Source organism: Trachurus trachurus, assembly GCF_905171665.1.
Source record: "Trachurus trachurus genome assembly, chromosome: 19".
NCBI classification, from domain to species: domain Eukaryota; kingdom Metazoa; phylum Chordata; class Actinopteri; order Carangiformes; family Carangidae; genus Trachurus; species Trachurus trachurus.
In genome coordinates this window covers 24,692,366-24,720,249 of record NC_139913.1, presented here as the reverse complement: position 1 = coordinate 24,720,249, position 27,884 = coordinate 24,692,366, and the positions used below count along the sequence as shown (strand labels likewise).

Here is a 27,884-nt window from a genome sequence, read left to right as displayed (position 1 = left end):
CTTTTTAAGTGGGACCTAAAGCTGCATCTGACAAGAGTCAGTGTGCGAGAGGTCATCTCTGTGCACCACTGTCCTGTTTCCTGAATTATCATTCCAGTGTAGGTGAAAAACAGAAACAACCAGATGTTAGTGTCAACAAAAAAATAAATAAAAAATACAGACGAGAAGGCTGTGGAACGTTCAAGAGAAAGTTAAGACTAATCTCCTTTTATTCCCTGGGATCACCATATATATACAAACATAACCCAGAATCAGTGTTTTTAAAAACATCTCATCATAATTTTACAGAATGACATATCTACAAATGTATATTATAATCACAGTTTGAATATTCCACAAAACAGAGCGAGGGGAGGATTCATTGCACAGCAAGAAGGAAACAGAAAAATTACAAATTTCTCACTTCATGTCACTTTTCAAACACACACATACACACTGAACACCATTTCTTCATATCCATATAGTGAAACACGAGGTTCTGTTCGTTCATCCACGTGAGGCTGCAGCATGGCTTCGTTTCAAGGCTGCGGAAATGTATCACATCTCGGATCAACGCGATTGTTACAGGTGACCAAATCAGATGAGGCGTATTAGCGTGCCTCAGAGAATTAGGAGGCATTCATTAGGGAAATCCCATGCGACTATTTTGCATAGGTTGTTATTTTACTTCTGCACCAGAAAACAGACTGTGCAAAAAGAAACAAATAAACAAAAAAATGCTACGATTTCAACCTTCTCAGCAGCTCACAGTCACATTAGTTAAGATGCACATAACGATGACTTGATAGGCAAAGAAACATAAATGCAATGCAACCTTATTGAGCCAGTGTTGGATTAAGAGTTTAAAAAAGTGACTACATTTCAACATTAAGGAGAATCAAGCCATTATCTCAGGGTTTGTCTGAGATAACAGCCTAACATTGAGACATCAGCTTGGCTTCAATAAGACTACATCAATCAGCGAGCAGCTACTGCAGCAGCAGGGAGGCTTTAAGGACTCTGTGACCTCCATCCTGGAAACTTACATCTCTACATAGTGGGGCCAGTCCAGCGAAGCCTCAGGCTGTACTAGGAGGAGTTTAGCCTATAAACATCCATGGCACAAAAAAACCTGTTTTCTGGTTGGCTGTGAGAAAAAAAATGAAGGTGTCAGCCTCTGCCATAAGATCAAATGAGGACGAAAGAAACTTTAGCATTGTTGGATGGAGCTTGCCTGGTATATGCCCTTCAACCTGTGTGTGTTTGTATATAGACTAAACAGCTGTGAATGAGTGACAGAAGCATTATTATGTGTAGCTGCGGTACTAAGCTGCAGGAGCGTGTTGGTGTGGCTGATAGACACCAGCTCGAAATGCAAATGGTGCTTTATCCTTCTGCAAGAAACAAACTTCATGGACAATCTGGTAAAAGCCTATAAGCCCCGATAGCTAAAGTATGTACACAAGGTGTAAACACAAAAGCTTGAGAGGTTTAAGGCACACACACACATACATGCATGCACACACACTCACACAATTTGGACACTTAAATATTCATGTTACACATACACAACCATAAAAATACACAAACAGTAAACTGGCACGCAACACATTCAGAACAGCACACAGGCGCACACAAAAAAAATCATAGAAAGGAACAGCATTGCACTTTGTCCCTGGTTAGAATTCTGCAGGTTCCATAATCTTTCCTGAGCTACAGCTACAGATCTCCTGCGCTCCCTCTGATTCCTTAGATTTCCTTCGACAAACTCAGCGACACTACAAAGAAAAATAAAGAGGAGTACCTTCACATTTTAGTCCCCCCCCCCCTCACCAGATCATATCATGCACATGTTGCACAGGAAAGTTTCTACCAGTCGCACGTCTGTGGCTGCTGTTTGAGATCAGGAATGCTAATGATGCTAACTAACCACATGAGAGGCTGAAACAAAAACATCTTAAGATGCTTGTGTCTGATAAAGAGCAGTTGTTGCCAGTTGGTACTAATGACGCCTGCAACAGGAACATTCAGATTACAGTGAGAGAGGGGGGCAAAAGAAATGTTCAAGGTGTCCATTTTTTTAAATTAAGAGCAAAGACGGAAAAGTCTAAAATAAAGCTATCTAAGGTTATAATAAAAAATAAAAAACTAAATCAGACATATGGAAATAAAAATACAAATTCAAATTTAAGCCAGCAAAAATGAGAATAAATTAAAATAAACCAACAAAAATCACATTCAAAAAAGTTCTACATTTAAACCTTTAAAGGTGATAGTATATTTGTCATAGATTTTTCTTCAAATTTTTACGCAGCTCAAGAAACAGAGTCTTCCACACGGATGGCATAGTGCTTTTGGCGGCATGAAACACTGCAGGGAGACAGTCTGCGTTAAGTCTAGCACCGGTGTCGCACACATGAGTGGGTCTGCTGACATGAGGCACCCAGCCTCACCAACCTGGTCGGAAGTGCTGCGCGGAGCAGAAAACAATGAAAAATGGTGGCACACAAGGTCCCCGCAATCCTGGACTGATCCTTTTTCTTCACATACGGAGTGCTTTGCTGGACAGCTGAAGAAGCAGCCTCTCAGAAATACATTCGGCTTATTGGCAGACGGACATCAGGAGACAAGTAAAGAGCGCATGCTTGGGCGATGATCATCTGATCTCAGTTTACTTACTGTCAGCAGAGCTGTATGATAGGGACAAATTCACCAGAAGACTTGGTTCTTTTAATCTGTGTGTGTTTTGCCATCATTTCCTAGCTAGATTTTTGCTATACATTCATAATTATGGCATCTTCAGTAAATTTTGTTTACAAGGCAGTCAATAGGCGTCAAGCCTGAAGAAACTGGCCTGACGAATTTATATGTTGGCAAAGGCTCCAGGGGACACGGACAATGACCCAAGGAAGATTTGTTGAGTTGAAGGAGCCGATGGAGGTGGAACAACGCAGATGGACTAGTGACAAGTTCAAGTAAGTTCAGACATGTTCCACAACATGGACAGAAACCAAGGTCCTCACATCCTGAGGTGCTACTGGCACTTACAACATTCAATATGCTCCTTCATACGTTGGGAGAATGGGGGGGGGGGGGGGGGGGGGGGGGTGTCTCAGATTTCATGATGTGGCCATGTCACTTCCTCCTCACTCCATCCTCAGGATCTCTCTGCTGCTTTATGAGCCTCTCGATCTCGGCCCCAAGTGTCTGGAGATTCTCCTGTTGAAGAGAGTAAAATCTTTTAGACTGCTTTTTTTAAATATATTTCTACAAAGAAATAATCTAGAAAGAGCTCTGCATTGTCTTTCTTTTGTGTTTACCCTGCTATATTTTGATATTAATGAAGGTTGAGGTTGTGTTTATTTATTTATTCGTTTATTAAAACAGGACAGTGCATATTGATGAATACTGAGTACATGAGTACTCAGTGTACTGCTGCTAAATTTTATCCGTAGTCCCCAAACAATAAAACATCTGACATAGAAAGTCCATAAAAACAGAGGACCGATAGATAACAAAATAAGTAGATGTACATGATTGCAGGAGGATTGGACATGATTGGTTGAGTTATAAAACATGTACACACGCTCAGACTAGATGATTACTTTACCCAGACTGAGCATGGTTACATGATTGCACACTGACTACATTATTCCACACGTACCGGCCATAGACATTCACACACGTTTGACAATTTCAGCATGCAGCCATCGTGACATGAGACATGTTTTGGACAGAAATAATTGGGGAAGATAGGTTAAGCCTTTGGTATAATTAGTTTTTCACTACGTAATCAAACCAAAGGAGGAAATTAGACTAATCTATATAAAATCAAATGGACCAGCAAGAAATCAATAAGCTATATACACAACACAACTTGATATTCCCTTCATCAATTGCTGTGCAAATCAATACATTTTAAATCAACAACAAATCCAACCACTGTAATAAGAGAGAGATTCTTGTAGTGACAAATCAACATAGTGTTACTCAGCTCATTATTATATTATGGTCACTCTCACTCAGAATTCACTTTTTCCATTGACAACACTCTGATGAATCTGCTGCATCCAGCACAAACTGGCAGAAAGACAAAATTAGCATCTTGACAGTGGTCATGGTGGAGAGTTTAGCAGATGAGGCAGATATTTCCCACAGGAGGCAAGGAAAACTTTGCTCTGTGCTGATTCTCTTCTACTACAACTGGTTACATCCATCAAAGTCAAACTGAGACAACAGCTTCCCATGCAGCAATAAAATATATGTAAATATAAGTAAATCAAAGGCAAACGTACCAATATAAATACAAAGGGCAAAGTGGGACGAATGAAACATAGGAGTAAATGTTTACAAGATAAATGTGGGAAATGTACATGAGTGGAAATTAATTGTGCTTCACTTTCTTACGTTACAGCGAACCACTAGGAGAAATCACCTCAAGACGTGCTGCTGCTGTAAACTGAGAGCTGAGAGGTGGAACACATTCATTCCTTTAATACCAACACATCAGAAAAATGTAATTTAATTAAATCACCTAACAGGCCCTAAGGTAGAGAAGCTGGGCAAAGCTTACAGTACCCAAACACACGGGAGGAGTGTGGATACACACTGTGAACACAGGCTTATACTCACTATCCAGATTATGGACTAGTAAGGAAGAAAAACACACAACTCCATTACAGCGGGGTCACCGTTTCCTTACTTAGCAGCAGCATCAATAATTCAGGTTCTGAATTAGACCACAAATTCCAAACATGTCATCTCTGTCAAAACGGAGATGGTTGACAGACAACCTGACGTGCACACTGTCCTGACAGGACTGTCAGTCTGTCAGATGAAACTAAAGGTTACATTACGTGGGTGACTTTAAAGATTTGAGAGATACAACCCAAATGTCAGACGAAGCTCAGTCAGCAAAAGGTAGAGTATGGTCTGACATCTCCTGCGTCCTGATTTCACTCTTTTATCCACACCTACAACGTCACATTGCTTGCGCACGGTTGTCGTTCATGTAAAACTGTTCAAGTGACAATATTACTCTCACTTTCTGCTGTCAAATCTCTGGGTAAGATCAGGTGAAAGTCGAATAGTGGATACCCCCAGCAGCATGAAGTATAAAGTATAGCTTTCTAGTATAAATGACTTTGAAGGGAAGATTAACAGCTGCTTCTGCAGGAAGGAGTACGCTGGTCTTTGATACCTGAGCATCATTACCATGAAGGACGTAAGAACTGAAAGAGGTTCTTCATCAGTATTCTGCACGAATAGTTTGCAGTCTGTGTGAAAGTGCTACAGTGGAGGCACCCGGGGATGCTGCGCTCTCCTGGGCCGCTGCAGGTGTGAGGACTTAAAAGGAAATGAGCATAAAGTTCGCAGAATAGAAAAAAATACCTAATTGCTAGGTGTCCTTGGCTAATGTATGCAGAGGGACACTAACATGTCATTAAATACAATATTACACAACATTTTAGATGCATGTACAAAAAGCTAGATGGAAGTTCTTGAACAAAACACGTGAAGGTAGAACATATGTAAACCCACACTCACACACTATGCAATGAGAGCAAAGAAAGTGTTGTACTGACAGCAGGCATAAATTATAAGTACTGCTGTGCATTGCACTTCTAATTTACGTGTGCAATATCATATCAGGCTGTGACCTCAGAACAACACACACCAGCAGATTTGACTGAAAGTGTTTTTTTGTTTTTTTCCCTTATGGTGATGTCAGTGTCCGGACACTTTGATAGTCGAGCTGCATCAGGCTGTGTAGCCCAAAGGTGGAGCACAGCACAGTCACCACCAATTAATTATCCACTCAGGTCATCAAAGCTTAAACAATTATGCACCCGCTGCAAATTACAGTGTTTTGCAGGGAACTGCACACATCATCAGTATCATCAGTGCGTGAGGGACAGTTTTCCTGCAGGGGGAGGCTTACCTTCAGAGTAATGTTCTTCAGCAGTGTGTCCTCCAACACAGCCTGCAGCTTCCTGTTGATCTCCAGCGACAGATCCAGGGTCAGCCCGCTGTCCGCTGGGTGGGAGGTGTAAAGCGAGGCCATAATGCCCCCCCGCCGGCTCAGGTGGGCCTTGTTAATGTCGGACGCCTCCGATGAGAGGGCCCCTGTCTCCTCTCTTAGCACATAGCTCTGGATAATTCTGTGGGGAGGAAAAGGAAGAGATGATTAAAAACTGTGTTCTCCAAAATAAAAAAGGAGGGGACGCGGAGTGAACGCGTAGTATCGGCTGGAGACTGTTGAGCAAAGAAAATTGAGAAAGAGGGATTTACAGGTGGGAGCATGAAGAGCTCCTACAGAGCAATAAAACTGTTCCCAGCAGCAACAGCAAAGGACGGTACCAGAATAGTAATTCCAGTGGGATGCCTTATTGAACTCATGGGCACAGGGTATATCCAGTCATAGCTAGAGAGATTATTACTGTGTTACCAGTCAAAGAAGGAAATGAAAACAGTGGTATTAGAATGGGCAGCCAGGATTCAGTTGGGTCATTTCATGCCAACCACCCCAGTTCATGCCATGGATTTTCTTGGGTAAAAAGAATCCATTTAAATTTCTATTAAATTCATGGAACCTTGCAAAATGCATTTTTTGTTATGAATTTTTGAAAGTTTGTCCATGCATCTCGAAGATATTTGGTCCTGCATAGACAGCAGAGTGCCACAGAGGTTGCTAATTATAGCTTTGAATCTTTGTCTACAGTGAATATAAGTCTCCCATAAAAAAAAGATTCAAGGAAATAAAAATAATCCCTGGGAAAATATATCAAATAACTTCCAGATGTGATAGGACTGTACTGTAATACTACACTGGTTGCAAGAAAGTGAAAAGACGTTCATTTTTGAAATGAGTCTGATTAATCCATATTTTTATGGGTAAAAAATATTTATATTTATCAGTTTGAGCAGAAAATTAAAAAAAAAAACAATTGGTGAGGTTTGGAATAGACATACAAGGTATCACAAAAACAGTAAAATTTAGGTCGGGGGGCAAAATCCAATAACTCAGATATAGGAGTAAATCAATAAGATTATGCAACATCCCATGAATTTAATAGAAGTTTGTTTTTTAAGGAAATTCATGTCATGACATTAAGTGGGAACTCCAAGGTGAATGACGCAATTAATGAGTGTGTGAAAGGGACATAAATCTTCATGGTCATTATTCTCATTTCAAAAACAGTAAGGTGTCCAGGTTAAACTACATTTGCGTCAAAGAGCTGGAGAGAAGATTATTCATAAGTTCAGCATTTCCTGTCGTCCAATTTTCCCAGCGCAGCTTAGAAAACACTGACTAGGGTAAAACAGAGAGCTGTCATTGTGATTCAAATCCATTACTGCCTCCCACGTCACTATCTGTCTCTTAATATGCAAGAGAAGGAGAAAACAATACAACGCACTATTACATGCAAAAGGAGATGGTTAAGGTTATTAAGTGTTTGAAACTCATTCATAAACATTTCTTCTCCACATTCTCTACTGCATGGACTAAAGATAAATGAGACATGAAGAGGGTCGAAACTAGAAAGGCTTTGCAAATGCATCTGTATTCTTAATCTTCTCTTAAGATATGGAGTGTGTGTATGTGTGTAGGTGAAGAGCATTGTGGAGCGACCTACAGAGAAGGTCAACAACCTCTTAAGATGGGCGACTAATCAATACTAACCCTGCTCTCTACCCAGCAGCCATATACCTGAAGCACTATTATGAAACGCAGACAACATTCAGGTCCATACGGTTCACTGTTCAGTCCAGATTCAATGTGTGTCTGAGGGTTTTTTGAAGCAGGATGAGCTCTGTGCAAAGGGACGTTCCTGACCATTCAGTGAGACTCTGCAGAAATATTTTCTCACAATAAAAATGAGTTTATTTAAACAGAGTCAGAATCCCTAGAAGGTTCTCTGGAGGCGAACATCTAATTCTGAAAATTCTACCACAAAAACATAAACTACTACTGCTACTACTGTGCATCATGATCTAGTTATCAATCATGGAAAAAAGATACTTAAAACCAGACCAGGAATAAATACCATAAATACCACAAATGAAAATAAATGGATAAACAATTAGCGTGCTACATCCTTTCTGTGCTGCACTCTGGTCATGAATCTTTATGTGCAAAAAACAGAGCTCCACTGTGCAACTTTGTGAGACAAAGAATCAATAACTTTAAGGGTCCAATCTAGACAATTACACTGACTTTCAGGCGGTCTCTTAAAATATTAAGTACAAAGATTTTATATGGGACAGTCTTTTACTGGGGACAAAGTGACGATAAAGGAGACTGCTGTTCAAATATTCCTGTTAATTCAAATGAGCATGTTGTGACAGAAATCTTTGAGAGGTTAAAAACATGCCAGTGACTTCTGTTTAAGACATTTCATCTTGTACCATACATGAAGTGGTCAATGCCAAGATAAATAGATAAAGTTGTTGTTGTGGTGAGGTTGGGACACCTGGGTCTCAAATCACCTTAAAATGCAGAGCGATTATCATCATTTTACTTTCAATGAGGAATTAGATGACCTCTTTGATGATGACTTAATCAGAAATCATTTTGTGTTTTTTAGAGAAGTTCTTCTCGTACTCAGTATTGGTTCTCATTTGCAGTCTGTTCTGTCTTTCACAGAAGTCAACACAATATCTATGCACTACATGAATCTAAAACTGCACAGTGCAATGCACGTATTCCAAAACTAACAAAGCAAATAAGCCTATGGTGCAAAAAAACTGAAGCTATGTCAGCACTACAAAGAAGCAGTCATCATAAATCATTCCCATCCCCACACATACACACACATTAACACCTGGGCTCACACAGACATAAAATGAGACTTACCTCTGACTAGACTTGCAAGGGTCCATATTTGGACCCCACTTCCATCACGACAGTGTTTAGTAAAAACAAAAAAGTGACAGAAATTAAAGATGTGGCCACAATGTGTGCTGAATGGCATGCACGGGTCGGCGGAGAGGGCAGGGAAGTAAGCAAGACAACGACTTTTGCTCTTGGATTTGGGAGTGAACGTGTCCTTACTTTCCAGCTGACCGAGAGTGAGCAATGAGGGCTGCAAGTCAAGCATGCATGAAGTGAGGGTGGCAATTCTGGCTGCAGCACAGCTCTCAATACAAAGACTGGCTCTCAAACCTTGAGCCCAAAAAGTTGCAAGACAGGGAGAGAGGATGCAGAGATAAAGATGTAGTGTGAAAGCCAGGTTTTATCTGTACCACACAGGCTAAAGTCACCAGGCCATTGCTTAAATAAGACATTTGTCTTAGCAATTTTTTTGCCTGGTTAAATAAAGGTTGATGATGATAAATTTAAAGACAACTAATGGAGATTTTTTGGTCACAACATGTACAAATGCACATGCTTGATGAATGTAGATACTCATATTCAGATCTACGTGAATCTGAACAAATCTTCTGCACTGTTCACAAAACATCACAGGCACTGGCTTACCGACCAACTAAAAATAAAGCAAAAAATGAACAGGCATGAGAGGTAGGGGGGCAAAAAGTCCACATGACCTAAAAAAGGATCCATTATAATATATCTTAACACATTCAGCAGGTGTGGATCCTCGGCCGCCTGCAACAGATTTTACATCGCTTTGATTTGCAGTTTGTATTGATCACACCCTTAACGGAGTGAAAAGGATGCTCTCCAGATAAACGGCCTCCTACACCTCCTACACAGGAGCACACGCCTCCTGCTTTGTTCTTTGTTCTCATCTGCTTTTCCATCATCATTTTAATTCAAGTCACATGAATGGACCATTTAGACTTAATAGTCATAATAACCAGGTGTGGGGGCTGAAGGACAGACATCATTGCCCTTGAAGGATGATGCTGCAATTCAGCAGTTTTTTTTTTTTAGCTCATTTCCTTCAAATCACATACACTGTTTGAACACTGCAGCCAATGACCCATGTTTGACTTCGCAGCAGCACTCTGGGAACATAATATATGAAATACAAACAAAAAAGAGGTGATGATGTTCACTGTGATGATTAACTGATGAAGTGTAGTGAATGGGAATGAATTGTTGCACGACAGGTGAGGGGAAAATAAATAAATAAAACTAATTATGTAGCAATAACATTGTGAACTGGGAGGAGCTGCTGACTCTGGAAATATATTTCCCCATTGCAAATATGCATTAAAATGCCTTTTTAAATCCTAAATGCCACACGACGCAGACTCTCCTGAGTAATGTTACAACCCTGCAGGTTTATAATGTGGCTGGAAGCTGTGCCATTTCCATTAGTTTGGAATAGCCCAGTGCTAAACTAAATCCTGCAACACCCTTAATTGTCCGCTGATGTTGCAAAAGAGAACAGGCTGGTCAGAGTTGTGAATGGATGAGAGCTGCAGCAAGTTCTTGAACTGCAGATTGTGTCAGTTTGCTAAACAGCATATTCTGTAGGTTAACATCTTGGTTAGCGCTGCATTGACGGTTAGCTTAACCCTTTTAAGCTTTCAAATGGGATGTTTAGTCCAATTCCTCATCCTATGCTTTTATGTACACAAGCTTTAACCTCACTGATATAATTAGATTTTTCCAGTGCAATTGCTCAATGATGATTCAAGCTGTAGAGGTGATCCAACTGTCTGGGACTTTTGCTTCCAGGACCAGCAGTACCCATAAACGCTCCTCCCAATTTTCAACTCCATATACTTATACTACACAATATATTAAAGTACTAAAGTATTAGAGTATTAAATCTATGCGATCGTTATAAGTCCATGAGCTAAAAATTCAAAACACTGCCGTCGTATAAGAGAGGGGTGTGAATGTGCTAACGGTAATCAAAACTTAGCCTACTGAATTTCCCCCATTAACTGTCCTTTGTCAGAGACCCACTAAGCTTCTGCTTCTATATCTCCGTCTCTTTATTCATCACCTGCTTCAGGCTCACAGTATCTCGCCAGTGTTCACCAGGCTGTCCTGGAGGGATAGGGACAGAAAGGCAAAAAGGACAAATTCACATCTCACATCGACATCCTGGGTAGCGTAACACCCCCCGCTTAGCTGAGATTTTACAGAGCTAAATTTAGACTGGCAACCGTGGGATTCGTCCTCAATTTTAACTCTTGAATTTAGGTTGAGGCTAATGGATTCAATCCAAGTGTACAGCTGGGAAACAAATGAGAAGAAGAAAAAAAGAGACGATCCAAGTAGAATCAACTCAGATGGCTCGATGTCTCTGAGCACTGTTCATAACCACTGGCAAACGGTATGAGAGCCGGTGTGGTGCAAAAACTTTAATGAACTGAATGGAGTGATCTTTACTGATCAATGAACAAGATTTCATTCATTTTATTCATGTGAGATTATATAATGTAAAAAAATTCATATTCACACCCTGTTTTATCTTGGCATTGGTCCGCGATCCACTTCAAGGCCTAAACTATACATGAAGTGGTGTTGTGATTAAGATAGCACAAAACGTCCTTCACACTGTCTCTTTAGTTTAGGTGATACCCATGAATATGGATGGATTATCATTAAGGATCCATACGGAGGCGTTGCCCCCCCCATCCCATTGACTCGACTATAAATAGCTCCACATGAAGTTTGTCACGAATCAGAAGTGCAACGCTTGCATGAGTTGGAATCTAAAGATGAGACAGAGAAGGAGGTAGGGAGCCATAAACTCTGTGCTTAAGCGTATACTGCCTGTCAAGGTCAGCGGGTGTCCCATATACAACCAGGACTGAGGTATAGTGTCCTTCAATATGTGCTGAAATATAAAGAAAATGTTCCACTTTATCCGCGACACAGTTCTTGCCAGTGCCAAGAGCTGTTTAACACATGCAGCTAAGAAAATATACACTTTGCATCAAGTAATTGTTGTTGTTACATTTTTTTCCCTTCCACACCTTCACACAGCTGCAGGAAATTGCTCGCACTCCTATTCTACACTGGAGTGACTCCTGATGACACATGAGAGCCCACAGGATGTTTAAAGGTACCTGGATATGAAGCACTTACTGTAGTTAGTACTTGACCTGTGTAAGAGTACTGGAGTAGTAGTGGAGCATCCCGAGTGTGCCCCAGAGGATTTTCTCATTAGTTCATTCTTAGTGGCTGCTGGTTGTGGCTTGTTCTTGTGAATGTGCTACACAAGTACTGAGATTCTTACTGATCTACTGTTGCATTAAAACTGCTGGAGGTTTAAGATGGGGAAACACTGTAGCAGACGTTTCAGGTTTGTGAGGTTTTCTAGTATTTGCATTGGAAGTGCTGTCGTGTTGCTTGAGTACATCCCACCACCCACTGCACCACAAAATCCAAACACTTTGTGCTCTATGGTTAAACTACCGTAAAAAAGAAAAAAGAAAAAAGAAAAAAAAAAAACAGGTTCCCACCACCTCTCTTTCCCTGCTCTCTGTGCTTTGGCCCGTGCCACTCACTTGGTCTTTTTTCGGATCTCTTCCACCAGTTGCTTGATGTGATCTTCCATGAACTCAATTTTTTCCTGCTTGCGAGCCAGGGCCTTTTGCAGACGGACAATGCGCTCCACGAGCACAGCCTTGTCCACCTCTGGGAAGCTGTCCACGACCACGACTGAAGGACCTGACATGCTTTCCGGCGACCGCTCTTCAACGCCACTGCTCCCACCGTGACGTGCGTTCAAGGAGCCTGGGAAATGAAGGCGGATAGAGACAGAGATTAATAACAGAGAAAACTGCTTATTTTAGGTCTTGTCACAACTAACTGTGGCCTTTATGTGAAATTTCCACAAGATATAATTTGTATTCTTTTACCCTCTCCCATTATGTTGAATTAAGTAAATGAACACTACCTTCTTTCTAGATTTAGATTCATCCCACCAACCAATACACCAACCACACCCTTTTTAATGACATTACTACAGTATGTGTCAAATACTAACCAAATCCTGGAGTAGTACCTGAGGAGCTAGAGCGACTGCCCATACTGCTGGCATCCCGGTCACAGCCTCCATTCTCAACCTGCTCCAGCCTCTTACGGGCTGCAGAAGAAGAACAAATAAAGATCTATCAACTGGCAAAAGAACACACTGATACCAAAAAATCTGTGTGACGTAGAAATTTGAATCACTTATATCATTAGCTGAATTCGGCAAATTCAAATTAAAAAAAAAAAAAATCCTTTTCTTTAGTACAATAAGCTGTAAAAGACTGAAATGAGGAAATGTCTTCAATTGTTAAACAGACTTATTATTGAAATGTCAGAGGACTCAATTTATATTGTATCTCTTACTCATTTATCATAAACTCATATCAAAACAAGCCTTGATTGAGCAAAAAGCAAAACAGAGATTCTGACTTTGAAAATTTCATGCACAGTTAATTTTTGCTTCACTATAGAAGTTTTTCAAACAAGGCAGAAGCCCTCAAGAAGACACAGTGAAAGTCAAAGCCAAGCATCACTGCTCAACTGAAGTCTGTGAGTTTCCCTCTGTGAAGGTGTCTACCTGAATAAATGTGGTGTTGCTTTTGAAGAAGACTGATTGCTCAGCAAACCTTGCAACCGTGCATAAACAAAAGGCCTGAAAATGACTTCAATGTAGTCATAAAGTTTAAGTACAAAACTGATGAATGATCACAGGCGGTCTTCTGCATACATGATGATAGCACTGAACTTCATGCTTTCCAGAGGTGTGTCCACAGAACAAAGCAGGGGAGTGTGGCTCACTATACATGGTATAATCCAAGCTCAGCATGAAAGAAACACTGGCGCCTATCTGAACACACCCATCTTTCTTGTTTCTTATCACCTGAACATTCCCCTCTCAAGCTGCTCGTGTAGTCTGACGTTTCATCCTGAGTGTACTTATGACATATTATGTCTTTATGTCTTACCTCGAACCTCACAGCTGAAATAAAATACTTTTTATAGTAATCCTGTCATAATATTTTTTACAAATCAGCTGCTTTCCTAAAAAAACACGCCGAATGATAAATCTAGACCAATACCAATATGTTCACTTACTATAAGGTACAGGTAGCATCACTTTCATAATGTGCTGACCCTGGATAAAGGCTTTGATGTCTCTTAATAGCACGCACTTTCACTTTGTATTTGTTTGTAAAAATTACTTCTCCTTGGATGTATCAAACACACCATTGTACTGTATATACTCTCTTCAATTTACAATGGATTTCTACCTGTACTGTACAGACGTATTATAGAAATCAATAACCCATGTTTATTGATAGATATCTTCCATAAAGGCTAAAGATTTTGCTACCTCCTCCCTTGTCTACATGGTTCTGGACCATAATGGAGCAGCATGAATATCTGATGGTTTCCGGACCTTGTGTTAGTTGTTTTGTCAGGTCCTTGATGTTGGCAGCTTGTTTCCTTTTTTGTGTCACCAGCTCGTCTCTTAGCTCTTCAACTCTGGTTTTCAGTTGTGCCACCTCTGCCTGCAGTGCTGTACGCGCCTCCTGCAAGCCCTGCACCTCCTGCTGCCTCAGCACCTCTTCCTGCTTCAGCTGCCGTGACTGCACGATTAGTGGAGAGAAATGAGAAAGAAATGAGATCAATAATGCATCAACAGCACTGACAGAGCGCTAAGATGTTGTGACAATGGCTGCTTGTACAAAAAAACAAAATCCAAACACGGTCATTCCCCAACCTTGTCATCCAGGAGCCTGCTGGTCTCTTCCTGCTTTGCTTGGAGCTCGGTGAAGCTGCTGGTGAGCTGATCCAGCTGAGACTGTAGTGCGTTGCTCTCTGACTGGAGCTGGGCGTTCTTGCTGCTCAACTTCTCGGTGAAGCCCAGTAACTCAGCTTCACGCTCCCTGCTGCCTTGTACATCACGCTGGAGGTCGGCCATCTGGTTGGTCTGGCCGTCCACTTCCTCCCGAAGAGACGTGATCTCCTGTGCGTCACTGTGTGGAGAAAAAGAAATTTGACATGTTAATAAAGACAAGACAGCAGCTCATGTTAATTAGACATTCACTTAAGAACTTCCCTGTGTGCGAAATTCATACTATTAAGGATATATTAATATTATATAAATATATCATTTGTAAACACATCATTGACACAAACAATACAACAATAAGTTACAAACAGCTGATTTTAAGACAGGAATGCTTGAAACACAAGTACATATTAAATTGAACCCAGATGTTGCATGTAATCAGTGACAAATTCAATAAGCTTGTTGTTATCTACATTCATAAGGACTACTTGCAATGAATGGCACAGTCTTCACTGACAGTGATGTTGTTTATGGACTAAAGAAGTGATGGCACAAACTTATTTTGCTCTTGCCAATAACTAAAAACGTTGGTGCTTGTGGAGGATAAAAAAAAAAAAACTTTTTGCAGCTAAAAATGAAAGCCAGGACAAAAAAGAAAAAAGAAAAAAAAAATTGAGAAGCTTTTGCATAAATCAATTTGGGTCGGCGCCACCTACTTATGGCACTCTGGCAGACGCAGAAAGCAGCATTTCAAAAAGTGGAGAAGTTTCTCTGTCAAGTCATCTGCACATGGCCAGCAGAGCCACAAACCCACAGAGGGACCTGAGTCCCTTTCTGCCCCGTGTGCTATATCCATCCCTGGCCTATCTTTAAACGCTCTGTTAAGATACTTTGGAGAAAAAAAACTAATAAAAAAAGGGGACAAGAACTACATCATAACCTGCACAGTTGTATTAAACCCACTTCTGTCTGAATGGTGATAAAAGAAGCATTGAAACCACCACCACACCATCCTCAAATGTCAGGAAGAATATCTTTAAAACACACAATGTATATTTTAGCTGATCTGAGTAACTCACTGACATTTGAAAATAAGTGCTTCCACGTCATATTGTCTTTTCCCAAAATGCAGTGGGGCTACTGAGTCCTCTGTTATCAACACACCAACAAGCAACAACAATGATTAAGTGTTATCAAGTGTTGCTGTGGTTGTAATCGAGCTTGTTAGCTGGACTGGTTTGCCTGCCATATTTCTGTGCTGGCAGTCTTTAGATTCAGTCCTGGAGCCTACAATGTTTCTGGACTAGGATTTTCTAGGAACAGTGGAAAACTCAAGACACTGAAATTTATGGCTAGAGCATGATCAAATTCAGTAACACTACAGTGACAGATTTTTATTTGTAAATGCTTACATTTACAGCAAATTGAAGCTGTACTCAGCAGCACTTTTCTTTTTAGGAAATTACAAGTGTTACTTATTGCAGCAGAAAAACAACCCAGCACCACTAAATGAGAAAACTAAGATGTGACGGGGCAACACTTAAAAATGACTGTGCAAATGAATGATCCCATAGTCATTTCCTTCTGCTTTTGGACATGCAGTACTGTCCTATGGTGTGTACTATTGATTTTACTCTTCAGTTAGCTTTTACTGTAAGCACTGTTCCTACATGATTAGTGTGTGCGCGTGTGCGTGTGTACCGTTCATGCTGCTCCTGGAGCGCCGTGATCTCGTCCAGCTTTTCTCTCTGCCGGCCGATCTCAGCTTTCTGCCTGTTGATGATCTCCCTGTACTTGTTCAGCTCGTCCTCCCAGCGTGGACGCTCGTCCTCCAAACACTTTAACTACACAACAACAACAACCACTTATTGAGCTGAAGGCCTGCTGATATCATTCACACACGGATGGTGAAGCACTTATCTGTATAACAAACCTTGGTGCGTAGTGTATCCAGCTCATCCATGCCTTCTTTGTAAGTCCTCTTCAGGTCGTCCAGCTCTTTGGCCTTCACTCTGTGTACCTGCCAAATGCATTGAGGTCTACATTAGATATTTACCCATTATTATGCATTTTCCTTTGAGCCCACTATAAGCTGTTTCTGTCTCTAATCTCTAAATCGTGATTATAGAAGCAGCAGACCTAAAACTAAAAAAGGTTTTCCGTCTGCCAGTTCAAATTATGATTAAAAAAACAATTAATATCCATTGCCAGTTCAACTCAGTGGTTTTACACATCAACTTAAACCTCAGTCACACTTAATGGAACACATTTCTTCTTAATGAAAAATCTTACAGTAGCATCATTTCACTGTAGATGCATTTCCTGGAAATCTGAGTGTTGCATTCATTAAAGTTATTTTGCTCATGCACTCATTAAGCGTGTGAAAGCAAAGCTTAATAATGTTTCGTCTCATGTTTTTAAACAAAACCATTAATGGCACTAGAGCTCGTCAACTTTTCCGAGAAGCTATTAGCAGCCCATGGTATCCAGGACAACAAGTCAGTAAAGGAGATGCCTGCGAAATTCACCATCCATTTCCTAAATTCATCCCTTCAGCGTCGTGATGTAAACTCAGTTGGTTGATCTGTGATGTTTATGACCGAGCTGCATCTTTACTCGAGCAAAACACACACACTAAAGTAAACAAAGGCATGGACTAATCAGCTCATCAGCAGGGTTTACATGTGCCAAAAGTGATGTTCTGGCACAATAGTATGAGTGTATATATTTGCAACAAAATGTATGTCACGATATTGAAATCTCAGTTAGAGAAATTTGTCAAAATTCAGATGTAAATTCAGCATCTTACATCTTAAAAAATTTCATTACAATATTATAACATTTTATGGCTTATAAACACCTTGGAGAGATAAACCAAACTGTGGAATGATGGCAGGAAATGGGTGATGTCTTCTGGGTTGTTGTTAATATGCACAGCATCATATTGATTATTTCTAGGTCACTTATTTTTAAAGCGAGGTTCCCCTCAGAATGGGTCAGAGAGAAAAACAGGCCATTGTGTTTGGAGTGAGTCCATGTCTGTGCCTGTGTGCATGCGTGTCTTTCTGCAGAGTCCATGTGCCAATTCGTTACTCATCCCTAGTTAAGACAATTACACCTCTCAAACTAATGACCACAGCTGAAAATAAACATTTTTACTAGAAAGGCTGGCATTAATGCCATCAATAAAAGGCTGAATAATGGCCTGGCAGAGCAGAATGTATATGTAATTCAGAATTGAGAACAAACGTGTATTACAGTTTAGTGGGTATTTCTGGTGGACTGTCACATACAGTAGATAAAAATAAATAGAAAACAATAAGCATATAAACTACTCATGTTATGGTATTGTTGCTTTGCTTCATATTGTGGAAATTAGACATGTTTGTATGTTTGCACAGTGGTCGTCACCTCTAGTTGGTCGGTCTGCTCCTGTCTGTGTTTCTCCAGCTCTCCTTTGGTCTCTCTCAGTTTAGCATCCAGCTCGTTGGACTTGAGCTCCTCTGATTCCTGGAAGACGTGGGGGTTATAAGATTGTTAAAAAAAAAAGATAAGGTAAAGTACGTATAGCTGGGTGATGGGGAGAGTTCAATGGCTGAGAGAACAGCAGAGTTATATGGAGAAGACTAGTTTGATAATAACAATGAGGCACCAACTCACGATCAGAATAAAGATCTCAGGTGTTAATTTTTATTTTCTCTCTCTTTAATGTGTATATTACAGGATAATTTCCTTTTTTAATATGGATAAAAATACATATTGCTAAGATTTGATATATGCCTTTGTTTTGGGGGGAATTTAATGGAATGAGTTGTTTTTATCTGGATGTCTTGTGTGACTATACGCTGCCAACGAATCACACTGCCAGCGTTGTTTATATATTCTGTGACACACTAGCAATGAAACAGCGGAAGCTGAAACTACACTCGAACCACACAGAGAGAAAACATAGGCAGCTCTTTACTACCATCATAAGGTACAAATGAAAACTGCCATTCTCCTGCAGCAGATCATCATCAATCGTGTTTATGTAAATTTAAATTTGCACACTAAACCGTATCTTCACATTTAATTTTTGATCATCTATGACCAGTTGGTTGAGAGTTAACCAATTGATTGCAGCCAATAATAAAAATACTGATTAGCACACAAATTAATCCATATCCTTACTCAGTCAAAAACCCCACACCCAGACAGATATTCTCTCTTTGCTTAACATCCTTGGTCATGAACAAACTGATACTCCTACGTCACAACTATCACAGACCTGGTATGTTCGGATCATGTCCTGGCAGTTCTTGCGGATCTGTTCGGTCTCCTCTTTGGCCTGGGCCAGCTTAGATGTGGTCTCTCTCAGTTTGTCTTTAGTTTCCTGCACACACAGAAACATAAGCATGGCTTTGTAAGTGTAAATCTAAAAGACAGGGCATTTCTCTTCCAACCAAAGCCTCCACTGTCTTCTTTTACAAGCAAATACACATGTGCAGACAGAGTGATTTATACAGACATCAACCACACAAACAGCCACAGAGACAAAGTCAGCTGCAGTGGCCTTGAGCGACTACGGGCGTTTTGCTTTCTTTCTATCTGTTTATAGTTGTGCATTTGCTCGGAGGCGCTTGAAAATAAAACCCATTATTTTGTAATAGAAATTTTCAAAAATAGCTAAAGTGCTAATGATGATTTCCTTGCAGGATCATTACTGTACCATTTTCACCTCTTTTCATTTCACCCCCCTCAATCAAGAGGCCCATCTAATCATGTTTTTTTCATGGGGTGGCTGCAGATGAAATGACTGAAGGGAATGTTGTTTGTGTCCTGGAAATATAAAACAGGCGCACATGTTTGATAAACAACAGGGGTGGTGAATGAAGGAAATCTACATTAACCTGTACAGTAACAAGTATGTTGTTACAAATTCATTTGTTATACACTGTAAACTGGAGCTGCAACAACTTCACATATTCAGCATACAGTATTTGCCATGTAAATGTTAAGCTGTTTGCATTTAGCATATCATTTGATTAAAATTTGAATACCCCATGTTCAGGTGTTTTTTCTGATATGTTAAATAAAATAATATTTCCTATTCTAATGCCAAGGCTGGAGAGATAATTACCACAGTTGCATTACCTTGTGTGAGTCCGCCTCACTCTTCAGTTTGTTCTGGGCCCATTTGACCTTGATAAGATGCGAGTTGATCTCCTCCTTCAACTTTTCCCCCTCTCGGGTCAACCTGCCAACCTCACCATCCTGTGGGGAGAGGGGGTTAAGTGAAGCAGGAATAATACAGGACTGAGTTACTTGTATAACGTGACTAAACGTTTTCCCCTTGCTTGTGTCTGAATATTTATACAGTGCAGAGAGGACATATTTCAAGTAGGACGTCCATTTAATGTAACAAAACTAACCAGCATGATTAAGACTACAAGCAAGCCTGAACATGATAAACAAAGCACAAAATAATGAGTGGAACAGCTTTATAATGTTTATACTATTTCTAAATTGATGAATGCATTAAGCTCAAGCAGATACATCAAAACTTGTTTTACCTTAGCATCATACAGCTGCTGTAGTCGGCCTTTGTCCTGAGCCAGCTGGTTTCCTCTGAGCGCCTGGCGGTCCACTTCCTTGGTGGCTTCCCTCAGCTTTTTCTCCAAACCCTCTTTGTCCCGTCTGAGGTCGAGGGCCTCTTTTTCTCCTCGCACATACTTCATCACCATGGCCTCCTTCTCCTGACGTGCCTCCTCGCACTTCTTGTTTGCCTGTGGTAGTTGTTGATATGATAAGACAGGTTTAGAGCATTTCCCACACTTCAGCCACTCAGCTGTTTATACTGTCAGGCTGAAAACAAGACCAGAGGAGAGTGACAGTTCCCTGGGAGTCCTTAAAAGGAAACTGCTGAGGAAAAGATGCATAGTTTACTCTGGCAAGTCTGCTGACAACTTCAACCTGGAGTGGCACGAGTGATGAAACATGAGCAGCTGGATGAAAAGTTAGAACTGCTGACATACTGTATTGTCAGTCCATCCATCTTTACAAACAGCGCTGACATGGTTTCTCTTGGCAGTGATAGCACAAATCCAACTGCCACATTTCACTGTCAGTGCAATAATAAAGTCTGTTATTCTAAGATGCACCTATATTAAAATGTCAATACTTACTACTGTGGCAACAATTATTATTATTCTCATTTATTAATTTGTAGACTATTTTCAATTGACTGTTTTTTTTAATAAAAAAAGTCAGAAAAGTATGAAAAATCTCAAGTACACCTGGGACACAGACTGTTCACTCTGAATTTGATTCTTTCATTGCTTTTCCCACAAGTCTCACACCTGAGTGTTCATTCCTCATTCCAACGAGAGGCTCATGTGCCATTTCTCAGTTGGTCAGTTTAATGTTCCTGAGTTCAATCTGCCCAGGAATAACTTTACAAACCGTTTCACAGATGCTGCGTCGGCTTTTGTGCAGCAGATATCACAGCGTCTACTTTAAATATAAATGAATACTTTTGATGAAAATAAAGCAAAAAAATAAGATGAAAGAAAGCCTCAGGTGGCATAGAGATGCTACAGTATTAAACAACATGAGAAAATGTTTCAAACCCCTGGGGCAAAAGCTGATTAGGACTAGGTCACCATCTTAACGCAGGGGAGGACTGATACATGTGACAGTGTAGAAATGGATGACCGAGTTCAAGATCTACCTCACGCAGTTCACTGAACAGTGAAATTAAAAATTGTGAGGTGTGACAAAACTGTCAAGAGGAAAGTACTCGACCGGGTGTCTAACTAAACTATTGGATGAAAAATGTGCTTTCCTGCACTATTCGCTTATCAAGTAATTCAATCTGCAGTAACACAAGTTTGGTGTGCCAGGACTTTGACTGTTCAGCTGCTAACTTTATATGCAAACCTCTTCAAAGATGTTGAGTACCCCAAAAAATATTTTGGGCTGTTGTGAGCAACCATTGTTTAAGCTATTGCAACTTCAGCAACTTTGTTTATCTTAAGATAAACAGAACATCTTTATCTCTGGTGGTGGCACAATGATGCATAGGTATTTAATCAATTTATGGACAAGATCCTAAAAAACAGACAGCCAGCCACAAGTTTGGCAGATATTAATGCAGCCAAAAGTGCCAATTAATGATAACATTTATCACAACACAAAGATGACGTATTGAGAATCTACTTCCTCCAGTATGCAGAGTATATACTGTATGCATTTATTGTAGGGCTGTAATCAACCAAAGAAATTGTTGGTCGACTGAAATCCTGAAATTATGACAAAAAATCGACCAATCGGGGGTCAAAAAACTAGTCCAAAAAAAAAAAAAAAAAAACTGGTGGGGGGTGAAGACTGACGGGAGTGAATCTGGCCTCATCCTCTGCTAGAGGGGACAGCTGCAGGTCTCTGCTCCGTGTCCGGATCCCGGTCGGGACGGGAGATGGACTGCAGCACATGCTGTGAATATGCTTGACTTGAATGGGAGTGACGTGCTACAGCGCAACACGGCCTGGACGCACTGCCCGCGGAACCGAAGCGCAGCGCCCTGGAGCGGAGGCAGTTTATGATCAGCGCCCATGTTAACCTCTCTGACCGGACGCACATCTCGGGTTGTGGGGCGGCCGCTGCAGCGCTTCAGTTCAGTGTCTGTTCTATTTTTCACGCGAGCCGTGAGCGCCGTTGTCAAGCTCAGACAGGAAGTTGGGCACAGAAAAGGCGAGAGAATCCGGTCAATTTCAAAATAAAAATAATTAAATGCTGATTAATTAAGTTGTTGCTGCCCGTCTATAAATAGCCTATTTGTCAGTTGCGTCTGCACACGAGACACACACACACATCCATACACAGAGCTAGAGACAGAGCTGTGTGTGTGGAGTCGTATTTGACTGGCGCACAGAGAGCAGGAGAAGCAGCTCCCTGTGCGTCCAGCCAAGCACCTGACCTGTAAGGACGCGCGCTGCACTCCTGCGGGCAGTGCGTCAGGGCTGACCCAGGTCCGACAACCCAGCAAGGAGAACAACACGTGAGGAAGATGAAGATGAGCTACTGAACAATGAGGAGGGATTTAGAAATAAAAGTCCCCCTCAGATAAAAGCCTGCCCCAATAAAGGCCGGGTCTCCACGGCAATTTTGTAAATAAAGGCCCCGGTCCTCCTGATGAAATTAACACGCCAAATAATCGACCAATCAGAATTTTGGTCGAGCCAGAACGTATCGACCAATAAATCGACCAGTCGACTAGGAGTTTACAGCCCTAATTTATTGACATTATGTGTGTTGGGGATGATTAAGCTATATTGCGGTTTGAAATGTCTTCATTAACTGTCTGGTGTTTGCTGCTGTTCATTCATCTCTGCCAAGCTGTTGGCTCAGTGGGATATCTCTGACCACAGAAGCTGCAGCCTGAGCTCATGACTGCATTAATAAATTACTAAGGACAGGGTGATACAAGAGTAAGACTGCTAAAATTTCAATTTATTGAATCAGATGCCTGTAAAGTAATCTATAAAACTGGAAAAAGGGCTGTGTTGATTGTTTTGTAAGTAATAACACTGTGGGTTAGTGTGACAAATGTCATCCTTGGCCTTAGTTAAGCAAAAAAAAAAAACATTGTTACAACTTAAAATGGACAAGACCAGACATGTAAAAAGGGTCAAACCGCTGTGTGTATGTATGTTGTGTGACCAGCTTATCAAGACGTCTCAGAGTATTTAGGTCCCTGTTATACCTGTTCTAGCCGGTAAGCCATCTCCTTCTGCATCTGCTGGAGGGCAGCCTTAGCTGCCTGGTCCTGGTGAATTAGCTTATCCCTCGACTCCCTCAGTTCTTTCAGTAATTCATCCAACCTGCCCTCCAACTGCAGGAACAGGGAAAATACAGGGTTAACAACTTGCAGGGCAGCACCCAACCTTGGACCACACCCAGGTAAACCTGCTACACAGTATGACATCTGAAAAGAAAATGCTGTAGGCAAAAATCAATTTAGACAGCACAGGAAGGAGAAGGAAGTTTGTTCTACAGCTCAAAATCAAACACTTATCATAAAAGAAGAAATGTGTCTATTGAAATAGGCCTAAATAATCCCTAAGGACAGAAAAGACCTTTTATCTAACAGTTAGGTTTAAACTGTTTATTTTAAAAGAATCAGTAGTAATAGAGATTTAATATATCAAGTCTAAATCTAAGATGGGGGAAATAAATACAGTAGAGCTATGCATACAATTAACGTAGATAATAGAAATCCCTCCTACACCCTTTGGCTCGCACAATGCTCAAACAAATGCTGTCTCGAAGACAGCATGAATGAATTATTGTTCCTTCTGTGGCAACAGCGTTGCTGGATCACTTGTGTTTTGGAGAGCCTGGTATATGATATGCTTTTTAAAATCAAAGTGCAGGAGACAAACGTACACAAAAACACACAATGCACTGGAAAACGAACGATTCACACAAATGGATACAGCCTTTGATGCACATGTGGTCTGTTGAATAAGGACTCTGTGGCCTTTTCCTCTCCCCACCAGGTTGCTTTGTTTGACTTCCTTAATTGCCAGCTATACAGGGCTAGACCCCAGATTTAATTGAATTGGAGTGTCAGTGCGACTGGTGCTGCCACACATCATTTATCCTCTGGTTTATCCTCTGACTGTTCAACACTCAGCATTGGCGTATCTCCAGTCTCTTTAAAATGTAAATATTTTAAATTCATTATCCAAAATGAATAATTCAACCATTAAACATATGTAACTAACTCATTAAAACCAATGTTACACAAGCAGTTTCTGTATCTTAGATGAGGAAATATTTTAATAACACATATTTTTTAAATGGTGCTGAACTGAGAATCTAATAAGCAAATCAGTCCTCTTATCAGACGGCTGTGGTAACGAGCACTACCACTACACTGTACACTAACAATTAAGTAATTCAAAATGGCAGGTACAATTATGAGCAGAGGTCAATGTCCAGCTCAGACAGGAAGTCAGACAAAACATTGCAGTGGAGCACGTCCTTGTTTGCTTCCATTGTTTTCAAAAATCTGTTAATAGCTTGAACAGACATGTGCCTGCAATGATGAACGTAGTCCATTATTTTAGAATATGCTTGTTTGGACTAAGTGACAGATACAGATCACATTATTTGTGCACAGTCACTACCATATGACCGTATTTAACATAAATAGACAACAGAGAATGGCACTAACCTTTTTAATGGTGGCCATGTGCTGCTTTTCAGTCTCTGTCCTCTTTTTCAGCTCCTCCCTCATGTTGTCCTTCTCTGAGCAGATACCCAGGATCAGCTCCTGGTGTCTCTTGTTCTCCTCAAGCAACCTATATACACAAAAGGTAGCACACACACATGCAGGCACTCAATACCAATCCAGGTCAAGTTCACACAGAGCACTGAAGAATTTAGACTGATGTTATTGGTGCAAGAGCAAGGACATGTATGAGGGATTCTGGGTCATTTAAAATGCCACTTTCATTACTGAAGAAATGCAGACTGCCAAGGCTTTAAATTACAATCATTCTTGTGTGTCAAATCTAAAGTAAGGGGAATGAAAAAGAAAAATAGCAATTAGCAAGTAGGTTAATCTCTTGTTAAACCGCCCCCTTTCAAAAGAAGATAAGCATTTTACCAATGGCACTATAAACCAAAGCTGAAAGCAGACTGCATCACTTTAAACTTACAAAATAGCACTTTACCTCTGAATAGCTTTCTCCTGTTGTGCATACTTGTACTGCACACACTTCTCAAAGACCACCATGCAGTCCTGCTGGTCTGTTGGGAGTCCATTAACTGGTGGGCTCCCTTTTCTCTCACTTTCACCGTTTCCCTCGGGCAGCTGACAACCCAAAAGCTCTGACTCCAGCTCATCCAGCAGTGACTCCTGCGACAGCGAGCGTTGGATCTGGGAGATGAGCTTGCGGCTGCAGTCGGTGTCGAACGGGCTCGACGAGGGATTTGAGGGGGCTGAGATGTTGGCACTGGTTTGAGGACTAGAAGCAAGAGAGGAGCTGACAGTGTCAGAGCCAGGGGTCGAGGGGCCATTAGAGATCCCAGAGGTGCTCGTGGACTCGGTAGGGGAGTTTTTGGAAGTGCTATGGACGGAAGCGGATGATGGACTCTCAGCTGAACCATTATCATCCGCAAGTGATGGTTCTGTAGAACAATTTGTAACCAAGACCGATGGCTGCTCACTGTGGTTTGGAGTTGTGGCATGAGGATCTTCATCAATAGTCAATGAGGTTTCGATTGGGCCTTCAAGAACAGAAGGAGAGCTTTCAACCACATCATCTAAAGAGGAGCCGGGGGCTACCACACCTCCACCAGCCTCATTTGAAAATGAAGGAATCCCGCCTTCCACGGAAAGTGTACTGTCATTACAGCTGGTGTCAGCATCCATCTCACTCCCAAACACCTGCTCCTGGCTGCATGTTTGAGCTTCTGGCTCTGTTTTTGTGTCTGTCTCAACATCTGTTGTAGTCTCGATTAATTCACTTTCAAAGAGTGCTTCATCATTTGCCTCATCTGCCCCCTTGTGAGATATCTGCTCCTCATTTTCAACGTTGTCTGTGTTGTTATGAAGCTGATCCTCAAGGGGAAAGCCCTCATATGCAGATTTCACCTCTGATCCCTCCATTGTGTGTGTGTCTGAAGCAGGACCAGGCTGTTCCATGGTCCTCCCTTAGTTAAATCTGTCAGAAAGAAACAAAGAAGGGGACAGAGAGGGGGGAAATGGAAAATGAGGGGAAGAAAAGACTGATAAACTGCTTGGGTTTTAAAACATTACAATCATGACAGTCCTGGATGCCACTAATACAGCAGCACTGTGCTATGTATATATATCACACATTATTGGGCAGAATTTCAACCTTGTTTTGAGCCAGGAAAAGTCTTGACGGTGAACTTCGTATTTCCTCATGTCATGCCTGTGGTAATTTACAAATGTATCTGTGACTAAAAGTAAGAGGTAGCTCAAAGGCATGCCAAACAGACACACATGTTTGCTTTGTCACAAACTGGGAGGTGTGGTTCTGTCAACACCTGTGACGTAGTGCAGGACGTCACACAACTACCTACAAGATAGGTATTTGAGATAATGACACTTCTGCTTTTGCTGTCTTCAAAATGTGTTATTCACTCAGGCTTGGTTTATCAAACATTCAAATGTTATACTGTACATAATTTCTCTGGCTTTGTCAGCCTTTACAGTGATATTACTGTAATTACAAAGATGTCTAAGAATAACTGGAGGCAATGTAATCTTTGATACAGAGTTATTGTCCTTACAGACAATATCTAGCAGCTGAGACTCCTTCTTCTGTTACACTATGCTTCCTGATCAAAAATCCCCCCAGCCCCATTTGTACCTTTCTCCTCCAATACCATCTTCTACATAGCCACTACAGCAATAACCCTCCAGCAATAACCCTCCCCACAGATAGGGATCTATTGTTATTTTCAGGTCTTACACGAACACCATGCAGCCTTGTGGTTGGTATCACCCTATTATAATACAGGGAAGTTCTGTGGCTACATCCAGCAACATAATCCAGCTTTTCCTGTTCAGCAATTATAGCATATGAGCAACAGTAATGATGCTCTTGTGACAGGTGTTTTACAATTTAACACTACTAGAAGGAATTAACGCAGCAACAATGGCCAGCCTCAACAAAAACAGTCTCAAGGAGTCCAGGCAAACCAATTACTGACTGTGTCATTTGTATTTAATGCTGTTTTAAGGATATTTCGGTTCATTTAAGCCCCAATGCTAACGCTAGCTGTTTGGTTAGCCACGCCAAAGCACCAGAAACACGCATCTTTGAGGCTAAAACACAGCACCTTAAGGCTAAAGCACAGCATAACATCTAAATAAAGGGTGATAAAATAGTAAAATAGTAAAATAGGAAGCCGCTGCTTTTACTTTGGCAAGCTAGGCTAACGTTGATAAGAGAGGCGCTAACGCTTCAGCTAGCGATGCTAACGCTAGCGTCTAAGATACACGACAAACAAAGCTAAATGAAAAATGATGTCTGTGTTTGTTTTACCCACCATATGCGAAACCTCCATGGTGTGGTTCACCGCAGAGACAACCAAACTTCTGTCTTGCAGTGTATCCAGCTGATAGCCCCCAACAAGTCACTTTGATATGACACATCAACAAAT

General features: G+C 41.0%; 1 protein-coding gene across 2 annotated transcripts; it reads right to left on the bottom strand.

Annotated features, from left to right (window-relative positions):
- Positions 1-211: 211 nt before the first annotated feature.
- On the bottom strand, positions 212-27,884 carry ccdc186 (coiled-coil domain-containing protein 186). 2 transcript variants are annotated; one of them, XM_083994684.1, is made up of 16 exons: positions 27,771-27,884; positions 25,421-26,413; positions 24,919-25,045; positions 23,443-23,571; positions 20,255-20,467; positions 19,836-19,955; positions 18,970-19,074; positions 18,114-18,212; positions 16,636-16,722; positions 16,404-16,546; positions 14,631-14,886; positions 14,307-14,496; positions 12,900-12,998; positions 12,418-12,646; positions 5,921-6,140; positions 212-3,198 (listed from the first exon to the last, which is right to left on the bottom strand). In XM_083994684.1, exons 2-16 carry the CDS (start codon positions 26,392-26,394, stop codon positions 3,115-3,117), a joined length of 3,075 nt encoding a protein of 1,024 aa, XP_083850810.1. In that variant the 5' UTR covers positions 26,395-26,413; positions 27,771-27,884; the 3' UTR covers positions 212-3,114. The 2 variants fall into 2 exon arrangements, with proteins under 2 accessions (XP_083850810.1, XP_083850811.1); XM_083994685.1 differs by having other exon boundaries at positions 12,918-12,998.